The sequence below is a fragment of the Acartia tonsa genome, chromosome 14, assembly GCF_053477335.1.
Source record: "Acartia tonsa isolate MP-2025a chromosome 14, ASM5347733v1, whole genome shotgun sequence".
Taxonomy (NCBI): Eukaryota; Metazoa; Arthropoda; class Copepoda; order Calanoida; family Acartiidae; genus Acartia; species Acartia tonsa.
The window spans coordinates 3,287,735-3,309,848 of record NC_137273.1 but is presented as its reverse complement, the minus strand read 5'-3'; the positions used below and the strand labels follow the sequence as shown (position 1 = coordinate 3,309,848).

The 22,114-nt window shown below is 32.3% G+C and overlaps 2 protein-coding genes across 2 annotated transcripts in view; one reads left to right on the top strand and one right to left on the bottom strand.

Moving 5' to 3' along the window:
- Window positions 1–397: 397 nt before the first annotated feature.
- LOC145306538 (uncharacterized) lies at window positions 398–7,917 on the bottom strand. Its single transcript, XM_080148713.1, has 9 exons — window positions 7,855–7,917; window positions 7,166–7,196; window positions 6,763–6,814; window positions 5,897–5,964; window positions 5,326–5,436; window positions 4,059–4,107; window positions 3,719–3,791; window positions 2,123–2,171; window positions 398–521 (listed from the first exon to the last, which is right to left on the bottom strand). Exons 2-9 carry the CDS (start codon window positions 7,194–7,196, stop codon window positions 460–462), a joined length of 495 nt encoding a protein of 164 aa, XP_080004839.1. The 5' UTR covers window positions 7,855–7,917; the 3' UTR covers window positions 398–459.
- Window positions 7,918–18,420: 10,503 nt separating this feature from the next.
- LOC145306372 (uncharacterized) overlaps window positions 18,421–22,114 on the top strand; it is a 72,510-nt gene continuing 68,816 nt past the window's right edge. The window contains exons 1-4 of the mRNA XM_080148466.1: window positions 18,421–18,597; window positions 18,969–19,152; window positions 19,948–19,997; window positions 21,014–21,081. Of these exons, the coding sequence (XP_080004592.1) occupies window positions 19,038–19,152; window positions 19,948–19,997; window positions 21,014–21,081 (233 nt within the window). The 5' untranslated portion in view covers window positions 18,421–18,597; window positions 18,969–19,037. The remainder of the gene's footprint in view (window positions 18,598–18,968; window positions 19,153–19,947; window positions 19,998–21,013; window positions 21,082–22,114) is intronic.

Sequence of the window (22,114 nt, the reverse complement as noted above, 5' to 3'; positions counted from 1 at the left end):
CTTCATACATACATAAATAGCGAAGTTCAAAAAAATGATATGGAAAAAGTCATTTAAGTAGCAGATGTTCAGTGGAGGAAATCAGAATTCCCTCATAGCGCTACGAACTAACAGACGTTCGGACAGAAATAGTGAATTGATGAGTAGCCTTGCTACAAAAAAAATACGTCTTTTTCATTCTGATTTGTATCCTGCTGAAATTAAATTGACACCGTGATGGAATAGCTATTAATCGCATTGTTTAATATACAGCTTTCCACGTATAGGAATATCAAAAATTTAATTTTAAATTCCAGTTAAGAGGCCTAGACCAAAAAAAGGATTAATTTTAAGATTTTATTGTTAATGGAAATTTCTATATAATACGATACGATACATGAATTTTAAGTATGGCTCAGAAACCGGTTTTAATCTAGATGAAATTTATTGGATTAGAAAAAAGAAAAATCTACTTGCCTTTCATTCAAAGCCTTGGATGTCCAATTTTAGAATGAATGTATCTACATCTGTGTATATGTTATCTAAAAGAAAAATTATCTTTATTTCACAAGCCACTTCGCCCCTAGCCTCAAAAGATGATGAAAATACCCCCAATAAAGATTATCTTAATAGAAAATTAACAGCATGTTCCTCTGTCTGTCTGTACCAAATTAAATATGAATGTATTTACATCTGTGTATATGTTATCTAAAAGAAAAATTATCTTTATTTCACAAGCCACTTCGCCCCTACCCTTAAAAGATGATGAAAATACCATCAAGATAAGCCTAATATAAAAGCAACAGCATGTCCCTCTGACTGTCTGTACCAATTTTAGTATAAATGTATCTACATCTGTGTATATGTTATCTAAAAGAAAAATTATCTTTATTTCACAAGCCACTTCGCCCCTAGCCTCAAAAGATGATGAAAATACCCCCAATAAAGATTATCTTAATAGAAAATTAACAGCATGTTCCTCTGTCTGTCTGTACCAAATTAAATATGAATGTATTTACATCTGTGTATATGTTATCTAAAAGAAAAATTATCTTTATTTCACAAGCCACTTCGCCCCTAGTCTTAAAAGATGATGAAAATACCCCCACTAAAGATTATCTTAATATAAAAGTAACAGCATGTCCCTCTGTCTGTCTGTACCAAATTAAATATGAATGTATTTACATCTGTGTATCTAAAGAAATATTATCTATAATACAAAGTAGAACGATGTCTGTCTGTCCGTCTGTCCGTCTGAAGCTTAAGATCTCGGTAACCACTGAACCGAATGGGCTCTACTCTTCAGGGAATATACCTACTGGTCCTGTGGTGGTTTTAAGATATTTTTTTGAGGGGTGGGACACCCCTAACCCCCCCAAAAACTAAAAAATCACCCCCTTAGGGGAGACTTCAACGTCAAATAAGGTGGTATCGTACATAAAAAATTAAATTTTACAAACAAAAACATTTAAAGTGCCACTAGAGGCCTCTAGGGGCGTAGCCGCTAGTCTTTATTAAAGAACTACTTCGCCCCCTACCCTCCAAGGATGCTGAAAATACCCTCAATAAAGATTATCTTAATATAAAAGTAACAGCATATCCCTCAGTATGTCTGTACCAAATTAAATATGAATGTATTTACATATGTGTATATGTTATCTAAAAGAAAAATTATCTTTATTTCACAAGCCACTTCGCCCCTAGCCTCTAAGGATGCTGAAAACAAACCCTTTAAAGATTACAACTCTATAAAGTAATATAAAACAAGGATGACAACATCTAAAAGTCCTAGAAAAGTACAAAAAACATTGACGCACAAACGTCATAGCAGCTGATGATTTGTCATTAAAAAGTATTTAAAAAGAGATATTTTGCAAAATATCAAAGAAATCACGAAACCTTATAAAAAGAAGCATTTTTGTCTTTTGAAGCATAAACAACAGACAGAGGGGATAAAATGTATAGAATAGATGCACACAAGTCATAGGAATCTTCACGGTAAATTTCAGCCGTCTATCATAAAAAGCAGCCGTAAAAAAAAACACATTTCCCCCCAAGGTGACACAGAATGTCTGACTGACAGACAAACCAAAAAAAAATATGTTCAATTTCTTAAATTAAATTTATAATTGAAATAACATACCAAATATATCAAATATTGTAATAGAAGACATCGAGTTCAGAGAATATTTCTGAAAAAAAGATTAATCATAAAACAATTATCCTAAAAATCTCCTATGATAGTCTAAAAGTTAGTATTTTCTTTGCAAGGCATAGATATAAAAAAATATATAAGATTTAAAAAACCCCAATACCCAGACCAGCCAAAGCAATTCTAAAGCATTTAAATCCTCACCTTTATTTATTAATAAAAATTTTATGATCATTTTTTTGTTTCATTCTATATCTAATAATGTATTTGTATGTATAATTCTTATTGCATATATATTTTTCAATCTATGTATTTATATCTATAACTTTGTCAATTCAATCCTTTACTATAAAGCAGTATGGTTGAGTTCTCCATTTTAGGGAAGCATCATATTGGTTTTCTTTTTTAGATTTTATCATAATTTTCTGTTCTTCAATACCCCTTTGAGCTCATAGATACTTTAGAAGCAGCCGCCAGTATATTATTAATACTAGCAGAATCAACTAGAGTACCACTAACATAATAATGTATAAAGTGTCTAGGTACCTTATTACTGATACTAGTAGAATCAACTAGAGTACCACTAACACCTGCTCCATAATATTTATAATAATGTATAAAGTTTCTAGGTACCTTATTACTGATGTTAGTAGAATCAACTAGAGTACCACTAACACCTGCTCCATAATATTCATAATAATGTATAAAGTGTCTAGGTACCTTATTATTGATACTAGTAGAATCAACTAGAGTACCACTAACATAATAATGTATAAAGTGTCTAGGTACCTTATTACTGATGCTAGTAGAATCAACTAGAGTACCACTAACATAATAATGTATAAAGTGTCTAGGTACCTTATTACTGATGTTAGTAGAATCAACTAGAGTACCACTAACACCTGCTCCATAATATTCATAATAATGTATAAAGTGTCTAGGTACCTTATTATTGATACTAGTAGAATCAACTAGAGTACCACTAACATAATAATGTATAAAGTGTCTAGGTACCTTATTACTGATGCTAGTAGAATCAACTAGAGTACCACTAACATAATAATGTATAAAGTGTCTAGGTACCTTATTACTGATGCTAGTAGAATCAACTAGAGTACCACTAACATAATAATGTATAAAGTGTCTAGGTACCTTATTACTGATTCTAGTAGAACCAACTAGAGTACCACTAACACCTGCTCCATGATACTCATAATAATGAATAAAGTGTCTAGGTACCTTATTACTAATGCTAGTAGAATCAACTAGAGTACCATCCCCATCTGCACCGTGATACTCATAATAATGTATAAAGTTTCAAGGTACCTTATTACTGATGCTAGAAGAATCAACTAGAGTACCATCCCCATCTGCACCGTGATACTCATAATAATGTATAAAGTGTCTAGGTACCTTATTACTAATGCTAGTAGAATCAACTAGAGTACCATCCCCATCTGCACCGTGATACTCATAATAATGTATAAAGTTTCTAGGTACCTTATTACTGATGCTAGAAGAATCAACTAGAGTACCATCCCCATCTGCACCGTGATACTCATAATAATGTATAAAGTGTCTAGGTACCTTATTACTGATGCTAGAAGAATCAAGTAGAGTACCATCCCCATCTGCACCGTGATACTCATAATGCCCATCACTAAAATATTCGAAAAAGTTTTAGTTTGAAGAAGTTAGGTACATTTATTTTGAAAGAAATTAGAAATGAAAAAGTAGAGTTTTAAGGTTTGGTTATTTAAGGTTTAGAATAGCCCCGTATGGGCAGGGCACATATTGGATTAGCATAAAATGATATTCCCCATCTCCTTGTTTCAAATGTAATAAGAGTGGGATATTTCTTTGAGGTCTTTGTTTTTCATTAAAAATTTGAAATACAAAATTACCACATAAAAAACACAAATTATACCTGATAGCGTTTAATATTTGGACTGAATTACCATCGAATCCATTTAATACTAAATTAAAAAATATCCATAATGCATCCATTAATGAATCTGTCAATATATCAATCAATCTATCTATTAAAATTTATCAATGTATTTAATGATGTATTTATCAATGTATCCATCAATGTATCTATCAATGTATCTATCAATGTATCAATTAATGTATATATTAATGTATCTATCAATGTGTCTTTCAGTGTATCTATAAGTGTATCTATCAATGTATCTATCAATGTATATATTAATATATCTATCAATGTATCTATCAATGAATCTATCAATGTATCTATCAATTAACCTATCAGTGTATCTATCAATGTATCTATCAATGTATCTATCAATGTATCTATTAATATATCTATCAATGTATCTATTAATATATCTATCAATGTATCTATCAATTAACCTATCAGTGTATCTATCAATGTATCTATCAATTAATCTATCTGTGTATCTATCAATGTATCTATCAATGTATCTATCAATGTATCTATCAATTAACCTATCAGTGTATCTATCAATGTATCTATTAATGTATCTATCAATGTTTCTATCAATTTTTTCTATAAATTGATCTATCAATGGATCTATTTTGGGATCTATCAATTTAACTATTGATGTATCAATTTATCTATCAATCTATCAATTAATGTATCTATCAGTGTAACTATCAATGTATCCATCATTGTACCTTACAGTATATCTATCAGTGTTTCTATCAATGTATCTATCACTGTATCTATCAATGTATCTATCAATGTATCTATCAATGTATCTATCAATGTATCTATCAATGTATCTATCAATGTATCTATCAATGTATCTATCAATGTATCTATCAATGTATCTATCAGTGTAACTATCAATGTATCTATCATTGTACCTTACAGTATATCTATTAGTGTATCTATCAATGTATCTATCACTGTACTTAATAATGTATATAACAGTATATCTATCAATGTATCTATTAATATACCTATCAATGTATCTATCGATGTATCTATCAATGTATCTATCAATGTATCTATCAATGTATCTATCAATGTATCTATCAATGTATCTATCAATTTATCTATCAATTAACCTATCAGTGTATCTATCAGTGTATCTATCAATGTATCTATCAATGTATCTATCAATTAACCTATCAGTGTATCTATCAAAATATCTATTAATGTTTCTTAGTTTTATCAGTTGCTGCATTAAATAATGTATAAAATTTACCTAAACTATTGTAGAGTAGAGCATGATTTTGAGGGTTAGCATCAACTGAAATGACTGGATTACCCATCGCTCTACTTGCTAGAGTATAGGCTCCAATATTACTTCCCATATCTGAAAAATTAATAAAACTTAAGTTATATTCATTACGTGATTTTTTTATTAAATTAAAATTATTACTTCATTTAACCCACTTACCCCTGACAGAAATTTACCATTAGTAGCTTATGTTCTTTATTGGTTGGGGGACTTTTACATCACAACTAAATCCAGTAATGATTGGGAGGGAAATGCAAACTTTCTTGGCTGCTTTTGAAGATAAATAGTTAGAATTTTTAGTAAATCTTTACATTCTTTAGTCCGTTTTAGTTGTGTCGGTCATGCTCCAAAATACATTATCTTTAAAGTTATTATGATTTTTTGACAAGTTTTTGAATATTCTCTGTTTTTTTCAATGAGAACAGAAAATCTGCTCTATAACTCACTTTGTCAGTTTACCCATTTCATAATTTGTTTATGCTTTGCTAATTATGGATGTTGTTATCCTTGTTCATAATTGTCCTACATATCCTACCTAAAACAACAGCCTCTGGGTAATTATCAAGAAGATGTAACCAGACATTTATCAAATGTTCTTCAAATCTAAAATAAAATAATAACTTAAAAAAAATATAAATTGAAATTTTTGATGCTCAGTCCCTTTAAAGAACATTAGCTTTACTAAATAATTCGTTTATTCTCTCTTGAAAAGTTAGTTTAAAATAATCATAACACCTATCATTAATAGCAGTTGAGAAAGTTATTGTAAATTATAAGTACGTTCCAGCCTTTACAAAGTGCTAAACAGGCAAACAAACACATTTATAGAGTAGTTTAAAATGTGAATCTTTACATAAAATTCTATACATCTGTAATACCAGCATATTGGACAGACGGACAGACAAATAGAGTTATCGAGTGGGTGATTAATCGTGTTATAAAAAACTTTATGCGTATACTAAAATTTAAAAATTAAAGCCCGGACCTTTGGCCTATAAGGTCTAACAAAACTGGTATTAATATTCCAATTTTTTATTTTAGCATTTGTGGAAAGTTGACTGTAATATGATACTGTACAAGATTTTCAGTATGGCTAAGAACCGGATCTAATCCTGCGGATATTAATCGGTTTGAAAGCCACACTGGAATAGTTATTTCTTGCATCGTATTATAAACGGCTTTCCGCGGATATAGAATGTACAATTATGAGATTAAAACTAGTTTTTTTAGCCCCGAGGTGCCGGAGGCACCGGCTAAAAAAACTGGTTTTAATCTTATGATTGTACATTTTTATATTCGTAGAAAGATGGATATAATATGATGCTAGACATAGTTTTTTCGTATGGATGAGAACCGGTTCCTATCCACCGGATTCGAATAAATACGAGAAAAAGTTTTAACCTTTTAGAAGTTCCTGTTATATTTGTACCAGTAAATCCAGCCATCCCAATATCTAAAAAAAAATACTTCTAATAATGTTCTAAGTCAACAAAGGAGAATATAGGACGTTCTATTAATTTCCCTAATATCAAATTTGTCCGTAGGCCTAGGGCTTCATAGGATTAGATTTTTTTTTTTTTGGGGGGGGGGGGGTTAGATATAGTCAAGAAATAGTTTTAGTCATGGAAAGAATTAAAGACCTTTTAAAGGAACTGACTCAGTTTTTCCTCTTAAATGAGAAGTTTGGTCAACAAACAATATAAGGTGATCTAAATATTGAGAAACCAGAAATGCTACCAACTTGTTAACACAGATAGTCTCTCTTATAGAGTAGCTCTGCTACTAAAATTAAATATCCACTTACATCCATTAGCTAAGAAATATGTTGACACCATCTATGCAAAATTTATTTCATGCAATCGGTAAAAAGTTTAACTTTTATTACATTTAGAATGTATGTCCACATTCACAAAGGAATTAAGTTATGATTGAACTGTCCGATTAGATTCAAGCTTTGCACAAAAGACTTCTGTAACAATGCGATTATTGCTCTTTGGTAAGGAGTTTCCTTACACAATAAGTCCAGCCAAGAAAAATTACATTAATGGGACAGTATTACGAACATCAAATAAATTAAATTATAGAGTAGCTTCGCTTGGTATATAATAAAAAAAAACTGGGATGAACAGAGAGAGTTATAGATAGACATACCGATTCATATTAGTTGTAAAGAGGTTTTCCTACTTAAAACAAGAAAGACTACGCCCATAAGTAGCGAAGAAAAAGTCAGGTATGGAAATGTGGAGAAAAAAAAATTTGAGCAGCACGTGTTCAGTTAATGATAAATTGGGAGAAAATCAAAAAATATTTCACAGTTGATTTTACATTTGTAATTTTTTAGCATGACAGACTGACGTAACGAGCAAATTATATACTAGATGCTTATCGGTATAGGAAATCTTCATAAACTATGTAGTTCTCAATCGGACGGACGGACGGACAGACAAAGTGAATGATAGAGTAGCTTCGCTACAACCAATTGCATGAAATTACCGGGTCTTTGTCGCCATCTTTCAGACATATAACAAATGATGTATTAAACTGATGTGCACTGTAGGGTAGCATAGACGTCCAAGGGTGGGGTAAAGGGGTATTTTCACCCTCCAATCCCTTTAAACCACTCATTTTACCCCCTCAAAATTTTGTTGAAATACATTAGATAACCCCCCCCCTCCCCAAACATTTGAAACCCCTTATCTAAAACCATCAAAATTTTAGGTTCATTAGGTTAACCCCCATAAAACTTTGAAACTCCCTTAATTAAAAAAATACATGGAATTACCCTTCAAACAACAAAACCCCTCATTTTACCTTATACAATTTTAAAAAATACATTAGATTACCCCCCTAAAAACCTTTGAAACCTCTCATTTTACCCCCTCAAAATTAAGAGAAATACATTAGATTACCCTCCTTAAACCATTGAAACCCCTCATTTTACCACAGTTAAAAATTTAAACAATACATATGATTATTATTATTATTATCTTTAAACCTTTCATTTTACTCCTCAGTTTACCCCCTCAAAATTTAAAATTAGACTACCCCTCTAAACTTTGAAACCCCTTATTTTACCCCCATCAAAATAAAAAGCTTGGACGTCCCTGTAGGGAAGAGTTTCTTTACAAATATAGGCTTTATATGTTGATATAGCTTCTCTCAATAAACCTAGATAGATAGATAAATCTTTATATAAAAGTAACAAGATGTCTGTCTGTCTGTCTCTGTAGGGTAGAGTTTCTTTACAAATATAGGCTTTATATGTTGATATAGCTTCTCTCAATAAACCTAGATAGATAGATAAATCTTTATATAAAAGTAACAAGATGTCTGTCTGTCTGTCTGTCTCTGTAGGGTAGAGTTTCTTTACAAATATAGGCTTTATATGTTGATATAGCTTCTCTCAGTAAATCTAGATAGATAGATAAATATTTATATAAAGTAACAAGATGTTTGTGTGTTTGTGTATTTGTGTGTTTGTGTGTTTGTATGTTTGTACCGAAGGATCTCGCTAACCTCTGAACCGATCGGGTTCTCCTTGACAGGGTAGATTCTCATATGTCCCGGGAAGGTTTATAACTATTTTGGGGGAGGGTACCACCACCCTCCCTAGAGAAATTAATTTTTTTTTTTAATTTTTGATTTTAGAAAGAGAGTTCAACGAAAAATAAACGTCAAACGTAAAAAAAACATATTTTAGATATATAAAAAAAACATTTAAAGTGCCACTAGAGGCCTCTAGGGGCGTAGCCGCTAGTCCTTATATAAAGTAACAAGATGTTTGTTTGTCTGTGTGTCTGTGTATCTGTGTGTCTGTACCGAAGGATCTCGATAACCGCTGAACCGATCGGGTTCTCCTTAACAGGGTAGATTCTCATAGGTCCCGGGAAGGTCTTTAACTATTTTGGAGGAAGGGTACCACCACCCTCCCAAGAGAAATTTTAAAAAATTGAATTTTTTTTACGTTCTCGATTTTAGAAAGATAGTTCAACGCAAACATAAACGTCTAACGCAATAGACATATTTTAAATATTAAAAAAACATTTAAAGTGCCACTAGAGGCCTCTAGGGGCGTAGCCGTTAGTCCTTATATAAAGTACCAGGATGTTTATCTGTCTGTGTGGCTGTTTGTGTGTAACAAAGAATCTGTCTAACAGCAGAACCAATATAGTTCCCTTTACTTTGATGCTTCCTACATAGGCTTTAGGAAGGATTATACCTATATTAGGGAGGATATAGGGAGAAGTAGATCTTCTAGGGAAAAGTATTTTTTTCTTCTTTTTAAAGTTTATAAAAAAACAAGGATGACAACATCCATAAGTAGCGAAGCATAAACAATTAAATAAGAATTTAGATATAGTTGACAAAAGCATGTATATTAGGAAAAAATCACGAAACCTTTTCAACATTTGTTTTTAATTTCTTAATATTTATTTATATTTCAGTACTATGACTAACAGACTGACGGTCAAAGTAAATTACATACTGGATGCTCAGAACAACGGGAAATTTAATTTTGATATTTTTAACTACAAAAATTTAAAAAAAACGGACCATAAACACCAAAGATATGAAGAAAAATGTGAAAAATATAAAAATAGCCAAAAACCTGCAAAAAGGCAGTCTGACCGCCATTGATGTGTTCTTGAAACGAAAGGAAATCTAATTTTGATATCTATAACTGAAAAACTTTGGAAATTGGGCCATAAACACCAAAGGTATGGAGAAAAATGTGAAAAATACAAAAATAGCCTAAAACCTGCTTAAAGGCAGTCTGACCGTCATAGTTGTTTTCTTGAAACGACAGGAAATTTAATTTTGATTCTATAACTGAAAAAATTTTGGAAATCGGACTATAAACACCAAAGATATGGAGAAAAATGTGAAAAATGTCTGTCTTTCTGCCTGTCTGTGTAAACCACTGGACCGATTTGATTCTCCTTTCCATAGGTCCAGGGAAGGTTTTAATTCTTTAAACTATTTTTTTTTCGGGGGGGGGACACCATCTCCAACCTCAAGTTTTCCCTGTTTTCATTAACTGCAAATAATCTAAAAATAATGGCAATTAATTATTTTTTGACAAGGATGATGACATCAATAAAAGCAAGGCAGAATATTTAGTCATAAGTCTACACATAAAAATTTGTTGCAAAATTGCGTAAATATATCATACAATTTAAGGACATACTTGAAATTAAAGGGTGATTTATTTTTTTATGTCTAACCCCTGCAATGGGCCCTACACCTTACCTAACCTGACCCAAAAAGAATAAACACAAAAACTTACTTTCAATTTATTTAAAAGGGGAGGGGATCAATGCTCGCTGGTGACTTTGAGGGAAGTTGCAAATCCCTTTTTCATGCTTACCTTATTAATAAAAGTGTATTTATGATCAAAAATATACAGATTATGGTTCTGTAAATTAGTGGATTTCTAACATATTTATTTAACATTTTTGCAATATATGTATATTCTTTTATCTGAAAAAAAAGTATTTTATCACATCGTATTATAGACAGCTTTCCGCGTAAATTAAAATGAAATAATTATAAGATTTGAACCGATTTAATTCTATCACTTAAAAGAACCACTCTTGTTGTGATAAATTTAGATCTAGTGCAGTAAACGGTAAAATGTTTCTGGTAACGATTATCTCAAAAAATCGTTATAGCCAACAAACGGCGTAACGTACGTTTCATGCCAGCACATCGTTTCATGCTGCATAAGAAGTCCTATAAATAATCTGGAATAGCCAAGATCCATTGATGCACAGGGAAAGCTTAAATGGAAAAACGCATTTATGTGCACTGGATACACCAAAACTTGCTTAATGATGTTTTATGATCAAATGCATCTGACTTAGTAGCAGTTAAAACCATTTTTAGCGTGTTGATTTTAACATATCACTTTTTTATCACTGTTCTATAAATTTTTTTGCGCTTGCAAGATTTTCCTCTCGCTTTTCAGATGTCAAAACTTTCTCTGGTTTTTTATAACTGAAAAGTGCCTGTAATATGATTGCATTATTTTTTTCATTTTACTCAGGGATCTAAAGGGATAAGACAATGGCCGATAAATTGATGTACATTCCCAATGATGATTAATAAAATTATTTCTTCTGTATATTACAATCAATGTAATGGTTTAAATCTATGGATAATTAAATTAATAAACCAGCCAATAAGATTTAATAAAAGTTCCCAAAGTTGTTATTGCAACAAATAAGAAAACTTTATTACAAAAATTTGGGGACTAGCGTAATAAACAGCCCAATGTCCCCTCCCTCCCTCCCTGGAAAATCAACGTAATGAACCAACCAATCAAAATTCAATAAAACGTCCCCAAAGTTATCCCTTCTGTATATTACAATTTATGGTTAAAACGTGTGGATACTCAACCTAATGAACCAACCAATAAAAATTCATGGAAGACCCAAAAGTTGTTAAGCCAACGAATAAAAACACGGTAATATAAAACTTTGGGGACAAGTGAAAAAAAACAGCCCAATGTCCCCTCCCTCCCTGTGTTTAACAGAGAGTTATGCTTGCAAAAATATAAAGATAGAGAGTGTACACTAGTTTCACACGTAGTCCCTATAAACATTTACAGTTTCAAGTTACAAACATGTTTCATGAAATATGAAAGTTAATTGTCATATATTGTGATTTATTGACAATTTCACCGAAAAAAATAAGCTTTTTAGGTCATAGTAAGTTCAACTAGTTTTTAGGGGGGTTTTATTCATAAAAATATCTTAAAACCATCTCAAGATATTTATAAAAAAAAACTTTAAAAGCACAATCAATTAGGAATCGCATTTTATGAGATCTTTAACTCGAAAAAACAAAAAAGATTTGCTTTCTAATATTATTAATGACTACGCCCCCGAGAAGTCTCTAGGGGCACTTAAGAGATGGGGGAAGGGGGTAAGCCGACCCTTCAACTTCAATTTTATTTTTAAAGAAGAAAAAGTAAAAAAAAACAGTTATAAGTCTCCTGTGGACCTAAAAAAGCTTTACTTTAAAGGAGAATCATATCGGTCCAGCGCGCTGCAGCGGTTAGCGAGATCTTAAATTACACAGATACATAAAGGTAGACATCCTGTTACTTTTATATAAGGATACAACGTTAATATCTTGTAAAATTAACAGGTTTTTTACTTGCAAATGTTTAGTAGATATGTTATTAGGGTGTAAGGGTTAAAGTATGGATTTCTTTCACAAGAGGTAAATAGAGGTGGTTTTCTTATTAGAAAGTGAAAATTCAAGTAAACCAGTTTACAATACATTTTATTGCCTATAGAAAAGATAGATAGATAGATAGACACAGAGAGAGAGACAGAGAATGATATATAAATAGATAGATAGATAGATAGATAGATAGATAGATAGATAGATAGATAGATAGAAAGATAGAGAGAGAGAGAGAGAGAGAGAGAGAGAGAGAAAGCGAGAAAAAAAAGAGAAAGAAAGAGAATGGGAGGAAGAGTGAGAGAAAGAAACCACTCTTCTTTCAATATTTCACTTGGTTCATAAATAAAATAAGAAGAATTTAGAGAGGTAGAGAAACAGAGAAAGAGAGCAAGAGAAAAAGAAAAAGAGGAGGGAGAAAAAAGAAAGAGGATAAAGGGCGATTGAGACAGAGTAAAATAAAGTGTAAGATAGATAGATAGAAATAGAAAGAGAGAAACTCACGGAAATTTACAATATCATTAGGAAAATTAGAGAGAAAAGATAAATAGGTAAATAAGGAAAGATAGGAAGAAAGAGAGAGCACAAGAGAGAGAAAGAGAAAGCGAGAGATAGAAATAAAGAGAGAAAGGGAAAGCGAGAGAGAGAGAGATAGATAGAAAGAGAGAGGGGGGAAGAGGAGAGAGAAAACTCTCTTTTTTTAATATTTCACTTCATATAGAAAATAAGACGAATAGTTAGAGAAAGAGAAAGAGAGAGACAAAGAGCAAAAGAAAAAGATGAGGGAGAAAGAGGATAAAGGGAGAGTATGAGACAGTAAAATAAAGAGAAAGATGGATAGAAAAAAAGAGAAAGATGGATAGAAACCCACTCACGGAAACCTTCTCTTGGTTAGCAAATAAAAGGAAATTGAAAGAGAAACAAGGATGACAACATCCATAAAAGCAAAGCACTGAAACGGTAGGACAAACGGACATTAACACTTGTATAGTGTCAGAACTGAATAATCAGAATATAAATGTATTAAAGTCGAACAAAACAAAATTGTTTAAAAACTGCTTAAATAAAGGATATTGTTTAAGGACATACTTATAATTTTAGGACTTATTTATAGAGATGCTTTGCTTATAACAATGTACTTTGTTGTCATAGGAATCATAGGATAATTATATCACATAAAAAATTTGTTGTTAAAAAAATAGAAAAATCAACATGTTTAAAATGGATGTACGGACATTCTGGTATTGATTATAGAGTTGCTACGCTTTCTAAATCGTGCCTAACTACTACAGGAACCACAATGCAAAGTTTGAAATCGATATGACAACTCTAACATGACTAAATTAACGAAAAAAGCTATCCGTCTCGGACGTACGGACTGACGGACGGACCTACCTTAATTATAGAAAAGCTTCGCTTTTAAAAATAGATAGACAGAGAGAGGGTAAGAGGGAGAGAAGACAATCCTATGAGATAAAGTAGTAAGATTTTTCGTCTGTAGCGAAGGATCTCGGTAACATATATGGTTCTCCTTAACAGTGAAGCTTCTTATAGATCTGGAGAAGGTGAACACAGTAATAGTGTCTGACTAATTTTGACGTAACAAAAAAAAATAGCCAATGAGAGCATAGGCGTTCAAGGGGGGGGGGGGGTAATGGGGCGATTACCCCCCCCCCCAAAAAATAAAAAGCTTGGACGCCCCTGAATGAGAGGCCGTTATTGACCAATGGTAAAATTTATAGTGGCCTCTCATTGGCTAATTTTTTTTGTTACGTCATAATCAGTCAGACACTATTACTGTGTTCGGAGAAGGTTTATAACTATTTTGGGGGAGGATATCTCCACCTTCCTTTTTTAACTTTTCTTTTAAAATTAAAATTGGGGGAGTCACTCCCCTTCCACCTTAAGTGCCCCTAGAGGCTTCTAGGGGGCGTAGACTCTATAAGAAAAGAAAGAAACAAAAAGAGATAAAGATAGATGAGAATATTAGAAATATTAAATTACATTCATAAGAAGCGCAGAGTTATAATTTAACAAGCAGTAAGCTTTTTTATCTGTAGAGAAGGATCTCGGTAACCGCTAAACCAATATGGTTCTTCTTTACAGTGAAGCTTCTTGTAGAGAAGATTTTTTACTATTTTTGAGGATAGCGAGTCCCCCAAGTCTTATAATAATGTTTTCTTATTCGTTGGATTAACAACCTTGGGGACTTTTATTGAATTTTGATTGGTTGGTTCATTTGGTTGAGTTTCCAAACGTTTCAACAACTAATTGTAATCTACAAAAGGGGTAATTTTGTGCATCATCATTAGGGATGTACATAAATTTATAGGCCATTGTCTTATCCCTTTAGATCCATGAAGTTGAATACTGGATGTTCTTTAGAAAGGTTTTTATTCACAAAAAAATATCAAACTACATATTTTCGAAAGTAGGATGATAATTAAAGATATGTGAAAAATAACAAGGATGACAACATCCATAAAAGCGAAGCACTAAAACGGTAGGACAAACACTTGTATATAAATCAGAATATAAATGTATAAGAGTCGAAGCAAAATTGTAAGTAAATTTGTTGAAAAACTGCTTGATACAGGATAATGTTTATGAACTGAACATACTTACATATTTAGGACTTGATTATAGAGTTGCCTCGCTTATAACATCATACTTTATTGTCCCAGAAATCAATATACAAAAAATCAGATCAATCGGATGATTAGATCACATAAAAATTTGTTGTAAAAAGAGTAAAAAAATCGACATGTTTAAAATGGACTATAGAGTTGTAACGGCTCTAGAGTTGCTACGCTTTCTAAATCGTACCTAACTACTACAGGAATCACCATGCAAAGTTTGGAATCGATAGGACAATTCTAACCTATTTAAATTAACGAAAAGAGCTATCTCTCTGTGACGGACGGACGAACGGGCGGACCCACCCTAATTATAGAAAAGCTTCGCTTTTAAAAATAAACTAGACATTGCTAATTTAAACCAACCAACAAAAATTTATAAGTTTTTAGGTCAAAATTTGAAAGAATATGTTCATAAAACTTTGGGTACTTATTAGCCAAATGTCCGTCCGTCCGTAATAAATTAATTGGGGGAAACGTGATTTTCTCGGCTCCTATTCAAGATAGACAGCTGAAATTCCTTTTACATATGCCCATCTAATCAATACATTGTTTTTTCAAAACATGCCTTTTCAAGATAGAGGGATGAAATTTTCAGGGATTTATTGATTTTACATTCTACATATGTTCACCAAGTTTTATTAAGATTTGTTTATTAATTGGGGTGCTAGATTGATTACTAATTTTTTAGGTTTTCAAGATTTTCTTGATTCCTTTTCAGGATTGATGGCTGAAATTATCAAGGAATGAATATACACATATTTTACATATTTCAATCAAGTTTCATTAAGATTTGTCCATTAATTGCGGTGCTAGATTGATTCCTAGATTTTTTTTTTGTTATATAAAAGGTTGCGTGATTTGAAAGGTTTTGTTATTTCCCTATTTTATCAAGTTTAATGTTTATTGTATGACACTGCTCTATAGTAAAATTTTCCTGATATATATCATAACTTTTGAGCTTCGCTACTTATGGATGTTGTCATCCTTGTATAATTTACAGTTCAATGTCCTCTCCCTCATTGAACTTTCAGACAAACGTCGTTAAAAATATACCAATAAATCTTATGTTCATAGGGTAATTTTGTTCGTGATAATTGGGGACGTGAACCCAATAATTTATTATCCAATGTCTTATCCCTTAAGATCCCTAAGATTTGTAATAGTTATTAATTTAGTCCCTGACACTAACATCAATAATTATAATCTACAGAGGGTAATTTTTGTTTTTGATAATTGGGGAAGTGCATCAATCAATTAATCGTCCATTGTCTTATCCCTTAAGATCCCTGAGTTGTGTATAATTCTTAGTCCCTGACACTAAAGCCGATAATTCCAATCTTCACAAGGGTAATTTTGTTAATATGAATTGGGGACGTGCATCAATCAATTTATCGTTCATCGTCTTATCCCTTAAGATCCCTGCCTTCAGTATAATTCTTTAGTCCCTGACACTTCCTGAAAGATTAAAGCTGTTTCTATAACTAAAAATTTTAGAGAATTACAGTAAATTTCACTATAATCACAGTTCATATAAGTGCTGTCATTCTACAGAAACTTTGTTTTAGAACCCGACTTACATTTTAAGAATATAGGGGGGGGAAAGTCGTCATATGTGTTTCAACAAAACAACTATATTAATGGACTAGCGGTTACGCCACTAGAGGCCTTTTTGGACAAGTAGAATTGTTTCTTTTCATTCTATGTTAAAATCAGCTGTTAACCAAAAACAAATTTTTTGTACAAAAATATCCGAAGGCAGCATTTTTTAATTTTTTGTATTTTTTAGCGATTTCTCTTGGGTGGTGTTGTCATCCTCCCCTAAAAAGCTATAAACCTTCCAAGGACCTATTAGAAACCACACATATCGGTTCAGCCGTAAGCGAGGTTTTCGGTACAAACAGACAAATATACAGACGGACATCATTTTAAGAATATATAATTTAAGTGGGTATTATGACGGGGGAAAAATTGTCGTAAATTTAGATTGCTTACATGTAACTCCGGTATTGGTCAGGTCGTTCATCCAGTAGGCAAACAGTCAAACATAGAGATAGGCATGATAATACTTTTTGATAAACTATCAGCTACTCCCCTAGCATCTAGGAGCATAAAAAAAATAGGATAAAACCATCCCGAGACCTATGTGAAGCTTTCATTGACAATATCAGTTAAAAAGTTTTCAAAATCTTAAGAAACAGACAAAAAACCTTATTACTTTATATAGAAGGATAAAAATTATTTTCCGTTTTGAAAGAAAAATCTTTTAAACTATGAGGAAGATTGTCAAAAATATAATTTACCAAAAAAGTAAAATCTAAGTTTGTCCTTTATTATTAGCAAAGCTCCTTAATAATAAGGTCCTGTCATTTAAATTCTTCTTTTAGATTTTTTAGCAAAATATGTGTTTGAATAAGTTGATCTTTGATGAAGCTTTACAAAGTGTCTCAAAAGATCAGCCGTAGGACGTCATAAAAATGAGAAATGAGAGTAAAAGTGGGAAAGGAAACCCCTAAAAAAGAGATGGATTTTTATGACGTCACACGGCTAATCTCTTGAGACACTTTGTAAAGCTTCATCTTTAATTAGAATAGATTGTTAATTTAGTAAAAATGCGCCATTTTTTGATATTTCATTCTTGTAAGAGTACAAAATTCTATATTTGTAAAGATTTTTGTAAATTGTTTGTGTGGCTATCGGGGGAAAGTCAGACAGAGAGCTGAATGACCGCTCACTAACGGATATAAAGGGATAAGCCGAAAAATTGATGTAAATTCCCAATAACGATACACAAAATTACCCCTTCTGTAGATTACAGTTAGTTGTTGAAACGTTTGGACTCTCAACTTAATGAACCAACCAATGAAAAGTTAATAAAGTCCCCAAAGTTGTTAAGCTTTCGAATAAGAAACCTTGTTATTATAGGACTAGTGTAATAAACAGCGCATTTTCCCTTGTCTCCCTGGGTCACTACCCTTGTACTGTACACACGCCTTGCCGGTTAGCCTACCCTCTCCCTTTTTGATCTCTCCCTCGAATACACCTTTCTCTCTTTCTCCCGGAGACACACACACACCTTTCCCTCCCCCCTTTCTCCCCCCCCCCGTTTCTCTTTCTCTCTCCTTCTCTCTATTCTCTCGCTTTCCTTTTTCCTAAGCTTGTTTCATATCTAAGTATAAAACAGTGTTAGAATAGTGTGCAACAGTTAAAACTTTTTTTTCCGCCCGCAACATGAATTAAATATAACTAAAATTGCATAACTTTTGTTTAGAAAAATCACATAATGTAGAAGGTGGATGGGAAGAGATGGGGAGATAGATTATTTGTGAGTTGGCCTGTATGTGAAAATGACAATGTCAGGCCAAGAACAGTGATGTCAAAATCATAGAAGCGAAGCAACAAAAATTAGGCAGGGTGGCCAAATTTTGTTTTGATTTAATATAAAACTATATACATATTAAAGTTTTAAATAAGAAGCCTAAAGTTTACTTTTATTTTATAAAACGACCAAGCTAATATGTGCTTCACCAAGAGAAAAAAATTTGAAAATGGTTGCTAAAATCGAAATATATCTTCAAGTTTATGTATAGTGTAATCTTATTAAAATAAGTTGAAGAAAAAATATTTTAACTTAAAAATTAATAACATGTGAATTTGTTTTAGTCATGTTTTGTCATATTTCTTTTAGAATTTAGTTCTTAGTTTCAAAGAAGATGATTTATCTAAAATTTTTGTAAATATTGAATAATTTTTGGCAACTCTGACATATAAAAAATATAGAAAAGTGGAGGTAACAAAAAACGCGCCAACTTTAACACACACCAAAGAGAAGGCAAAAACGCGCGAAAAATGCAGAGGTCAGTGGGTGGCGCGGGGGCAGCGGGCGGTCGTATCAGCAACAACCGTCCACTTAGCAGCAGTCGCACCTCGCAGCGCCGCAGACAAAGTCCAAACAGTAGTTCAGGCAGCTATTTAATATTTAGATTCTGTGAATTAACAAGGAAGTTTTTTTTACATAAAAATATAAATTTGATTGAAGTGATTCTGTAAGTGTGATAAACCAGTGAGTTAATAGTTATTTATCGCATCGTATTATAAACAGCTTTCCGCGGGTATAAAAATGCACTATGACGAGATACCGGCTAAAAAACTTGTTTTAATCTTAAGATTGTGCATTTTTATATACGTAGAAAAACTGGATATAGTACTATGCTATACATGATTTTACAGTATGGCTGAGAACCGGTTTTAATCCACCGGATATTAATTGGTTTCGAAGCCATACAGGAATAGATTATAGAAGTTCTACAATTATGGATAGCTCTAATAGTTAATTTTGACATGTTAGAATTGTCCTATCTGAAATTAACTGAATGATTACTGAAACACTTTGGTGTAATTTAAAAACCGTAGCATTTTAAAAAACCTTTACTAAAAAGTCCATTTTAAAAACTTTATATTTTAAAATAAATATATCACGTGTTGTTTCAACGTGGTAATTACATGGACGATTAGGAATGACACGTGTGAAAAAAAGGATTAGATTAGAAGCAGCTTATAGTGCCTATAAAAAAATGACGTCATACAATACAAATGACCAATGATAGGCCAGTATACATTTTATTATTAGTCATTTACAATGTATACTGGTCTATCATTGGTCATTTGTATTGTATGACGTCATAAGCTGCTTCTTGGACGTTCTTGATAGCAACATAGACTTCCTTGTTTTTTTCTGAGAATCTTTGAAACCCTCTAGGTGAAGGCGGAGCCAGTAAAAGTAGGCGGGTGGAACAACCAACTTTAAAGGTATAACCTATATAAAATTAACAGGATGTCTATCTGTCTTTTGCAGCTTAAGATCTTGCTAACCGCAGAACAAGTTTTTTTTTCAATCGTCTAAAACAACAAACTTTATAGGTAAATCCTTATACTAAAGTAACAGGATGTCTGTCTATTTGTGTGTCTGTGTGTTTGTACCGAAGGATCTCGCTAACCGCTAAACCTATCGGGTTCTACTTAACAGGGTATCTTCTCATAGGTCCCGGGAAGGTTAATAACTATTTTGGGGGAGGGTACCACCACCCTCCCAAGAGAAATCACAACAAATCGAAATTTTTTTCTCGAATAGAGACTCCTAAGTAACATTGCAAGGAATCGTATTATTTAAAAAGAAATAAAAACATTTAAAGTGACACTAGAGGCCTCTAGGGGCTTAGCCGCTAGTTCTTTTAATAAAGTAACAGAATGTTTATCTGTCTATAGCTTAAGATATATGAATGGCGAATCATTACATCAATACAGAGCCCTATCTTATATACAGGTCTAAAATATATGCATGGTTTTTAAACATTGACAACTCCACATATGTCCGTATGTATGACTGTGTGTACAGAAGGATTTTGTTAAACACTATTTCATCCTACTAGCGGCTACGTCCCCTAGAAGCCTCTAGGGGCACTTAAGGTAGGAGGGGAAAAAGTCGACCTCATTCTATTTTAAATTTGAGTTTCAAAATAGTAAAAAAAAATTGGGGGGAGAGGGGTGAAGACACCCTCCCAAAAAATAGTTTAAAACCTTCCCAGGACCTATAAGAAGCTTCACTGTAAAGGAGAACAATATCGGTTCAGCGGTTAGCGAGATCTTTCGGGACAGACAAAAAACGCTTACTACTTTATATTATAGGATTATTATATACTATTAAATAAGTAACCATTGTTGTCTGTTGCGAAGGATCTCGCTAACCGCTGGACCGATATGGTCCTCGTTTCAGTGCTAGGGGCGCAGCTGCTTGTTAAAAATAATCGAACTTAATGTTTTTTCAGCCACCGCCTCCGCCACCGTCATTTAAGCCGCCGCCGCTTCCAGACGAGGATGAGGATGTTTTTATCAGGAAAATCTTTATTCAAATATTTATATTCTAAACAAGGATGACAACATCCATAGAAGCCAAGCACTGAAACGGTAGAACAAACGGACATGAACACTTATAAAGTGTCAGAACTGAATAATCAGAATATAAATGTGTATAAGAGTCGAAGCAAAATTGTAAGTAAATTTGTTGAAAAACTGCTTTATACAGGATAATGTTTATAGACATACTTACATATTTAGGACCTGATTATAGAGTTGCTTCGCTTATAACATTATACTTTGTTGTCCCATGAATCAATATACCAAAAATCAGATCAGTCGGATGATTAGATCACATAAAAATTTGTTGTTAAAAAAGTAAAAAAATGTTTAAAATGGACGTACGGAAATTTTGGTAATGATTATAGAGTAGCTACGCTTTCTAAATCGTAACTAATAAAGGAATCACCATGCAAAATTTTAAATCAATAGGACAATTCTAATATGCCTAAATTAACGAATAAAAGCTAACTATCTCGGACGGACGTACGGACGGACCGAACCTAATTATAGAAAAGCTTCGCTTTTAACAATGCCAGTTTGGGGGTGGAGGGTTGATTTATCATCTAGAAGCGTAACTGCTAGTTAAATATATCAAGTAGAAAGGTATCTTGTCTGTTCCATAAGATCTTGCCTTCAACTAAACTAATCTTCATGTTAAAGATGCTTTACATATTTTCCAGGATGGTTTTATGCTATTATATAAATAAGTGTTAGGAGTTTTGGGTAATTTTTCCCACACTTAATTAAATTCTATTCACATCGTTTTATTTAAAAGTAAAAATATAATGTTTAAAATGGACATACGGACGGATGGATGATCAATAAAAGTGAAAAGCTTCGCTTAAGAAACAAAATTACTTTTCTGTCAAATGTTATTTTTTACATTACTGGTTACTTTGTAAGCCTAAAGATGTTTTCTAGATTTTAAGTAACATACAAACAGAAAAATATTAGTATACAAATATCTTCTCACTAATTGAGCATTTCTAATGATTTTTGAAATTTTAACT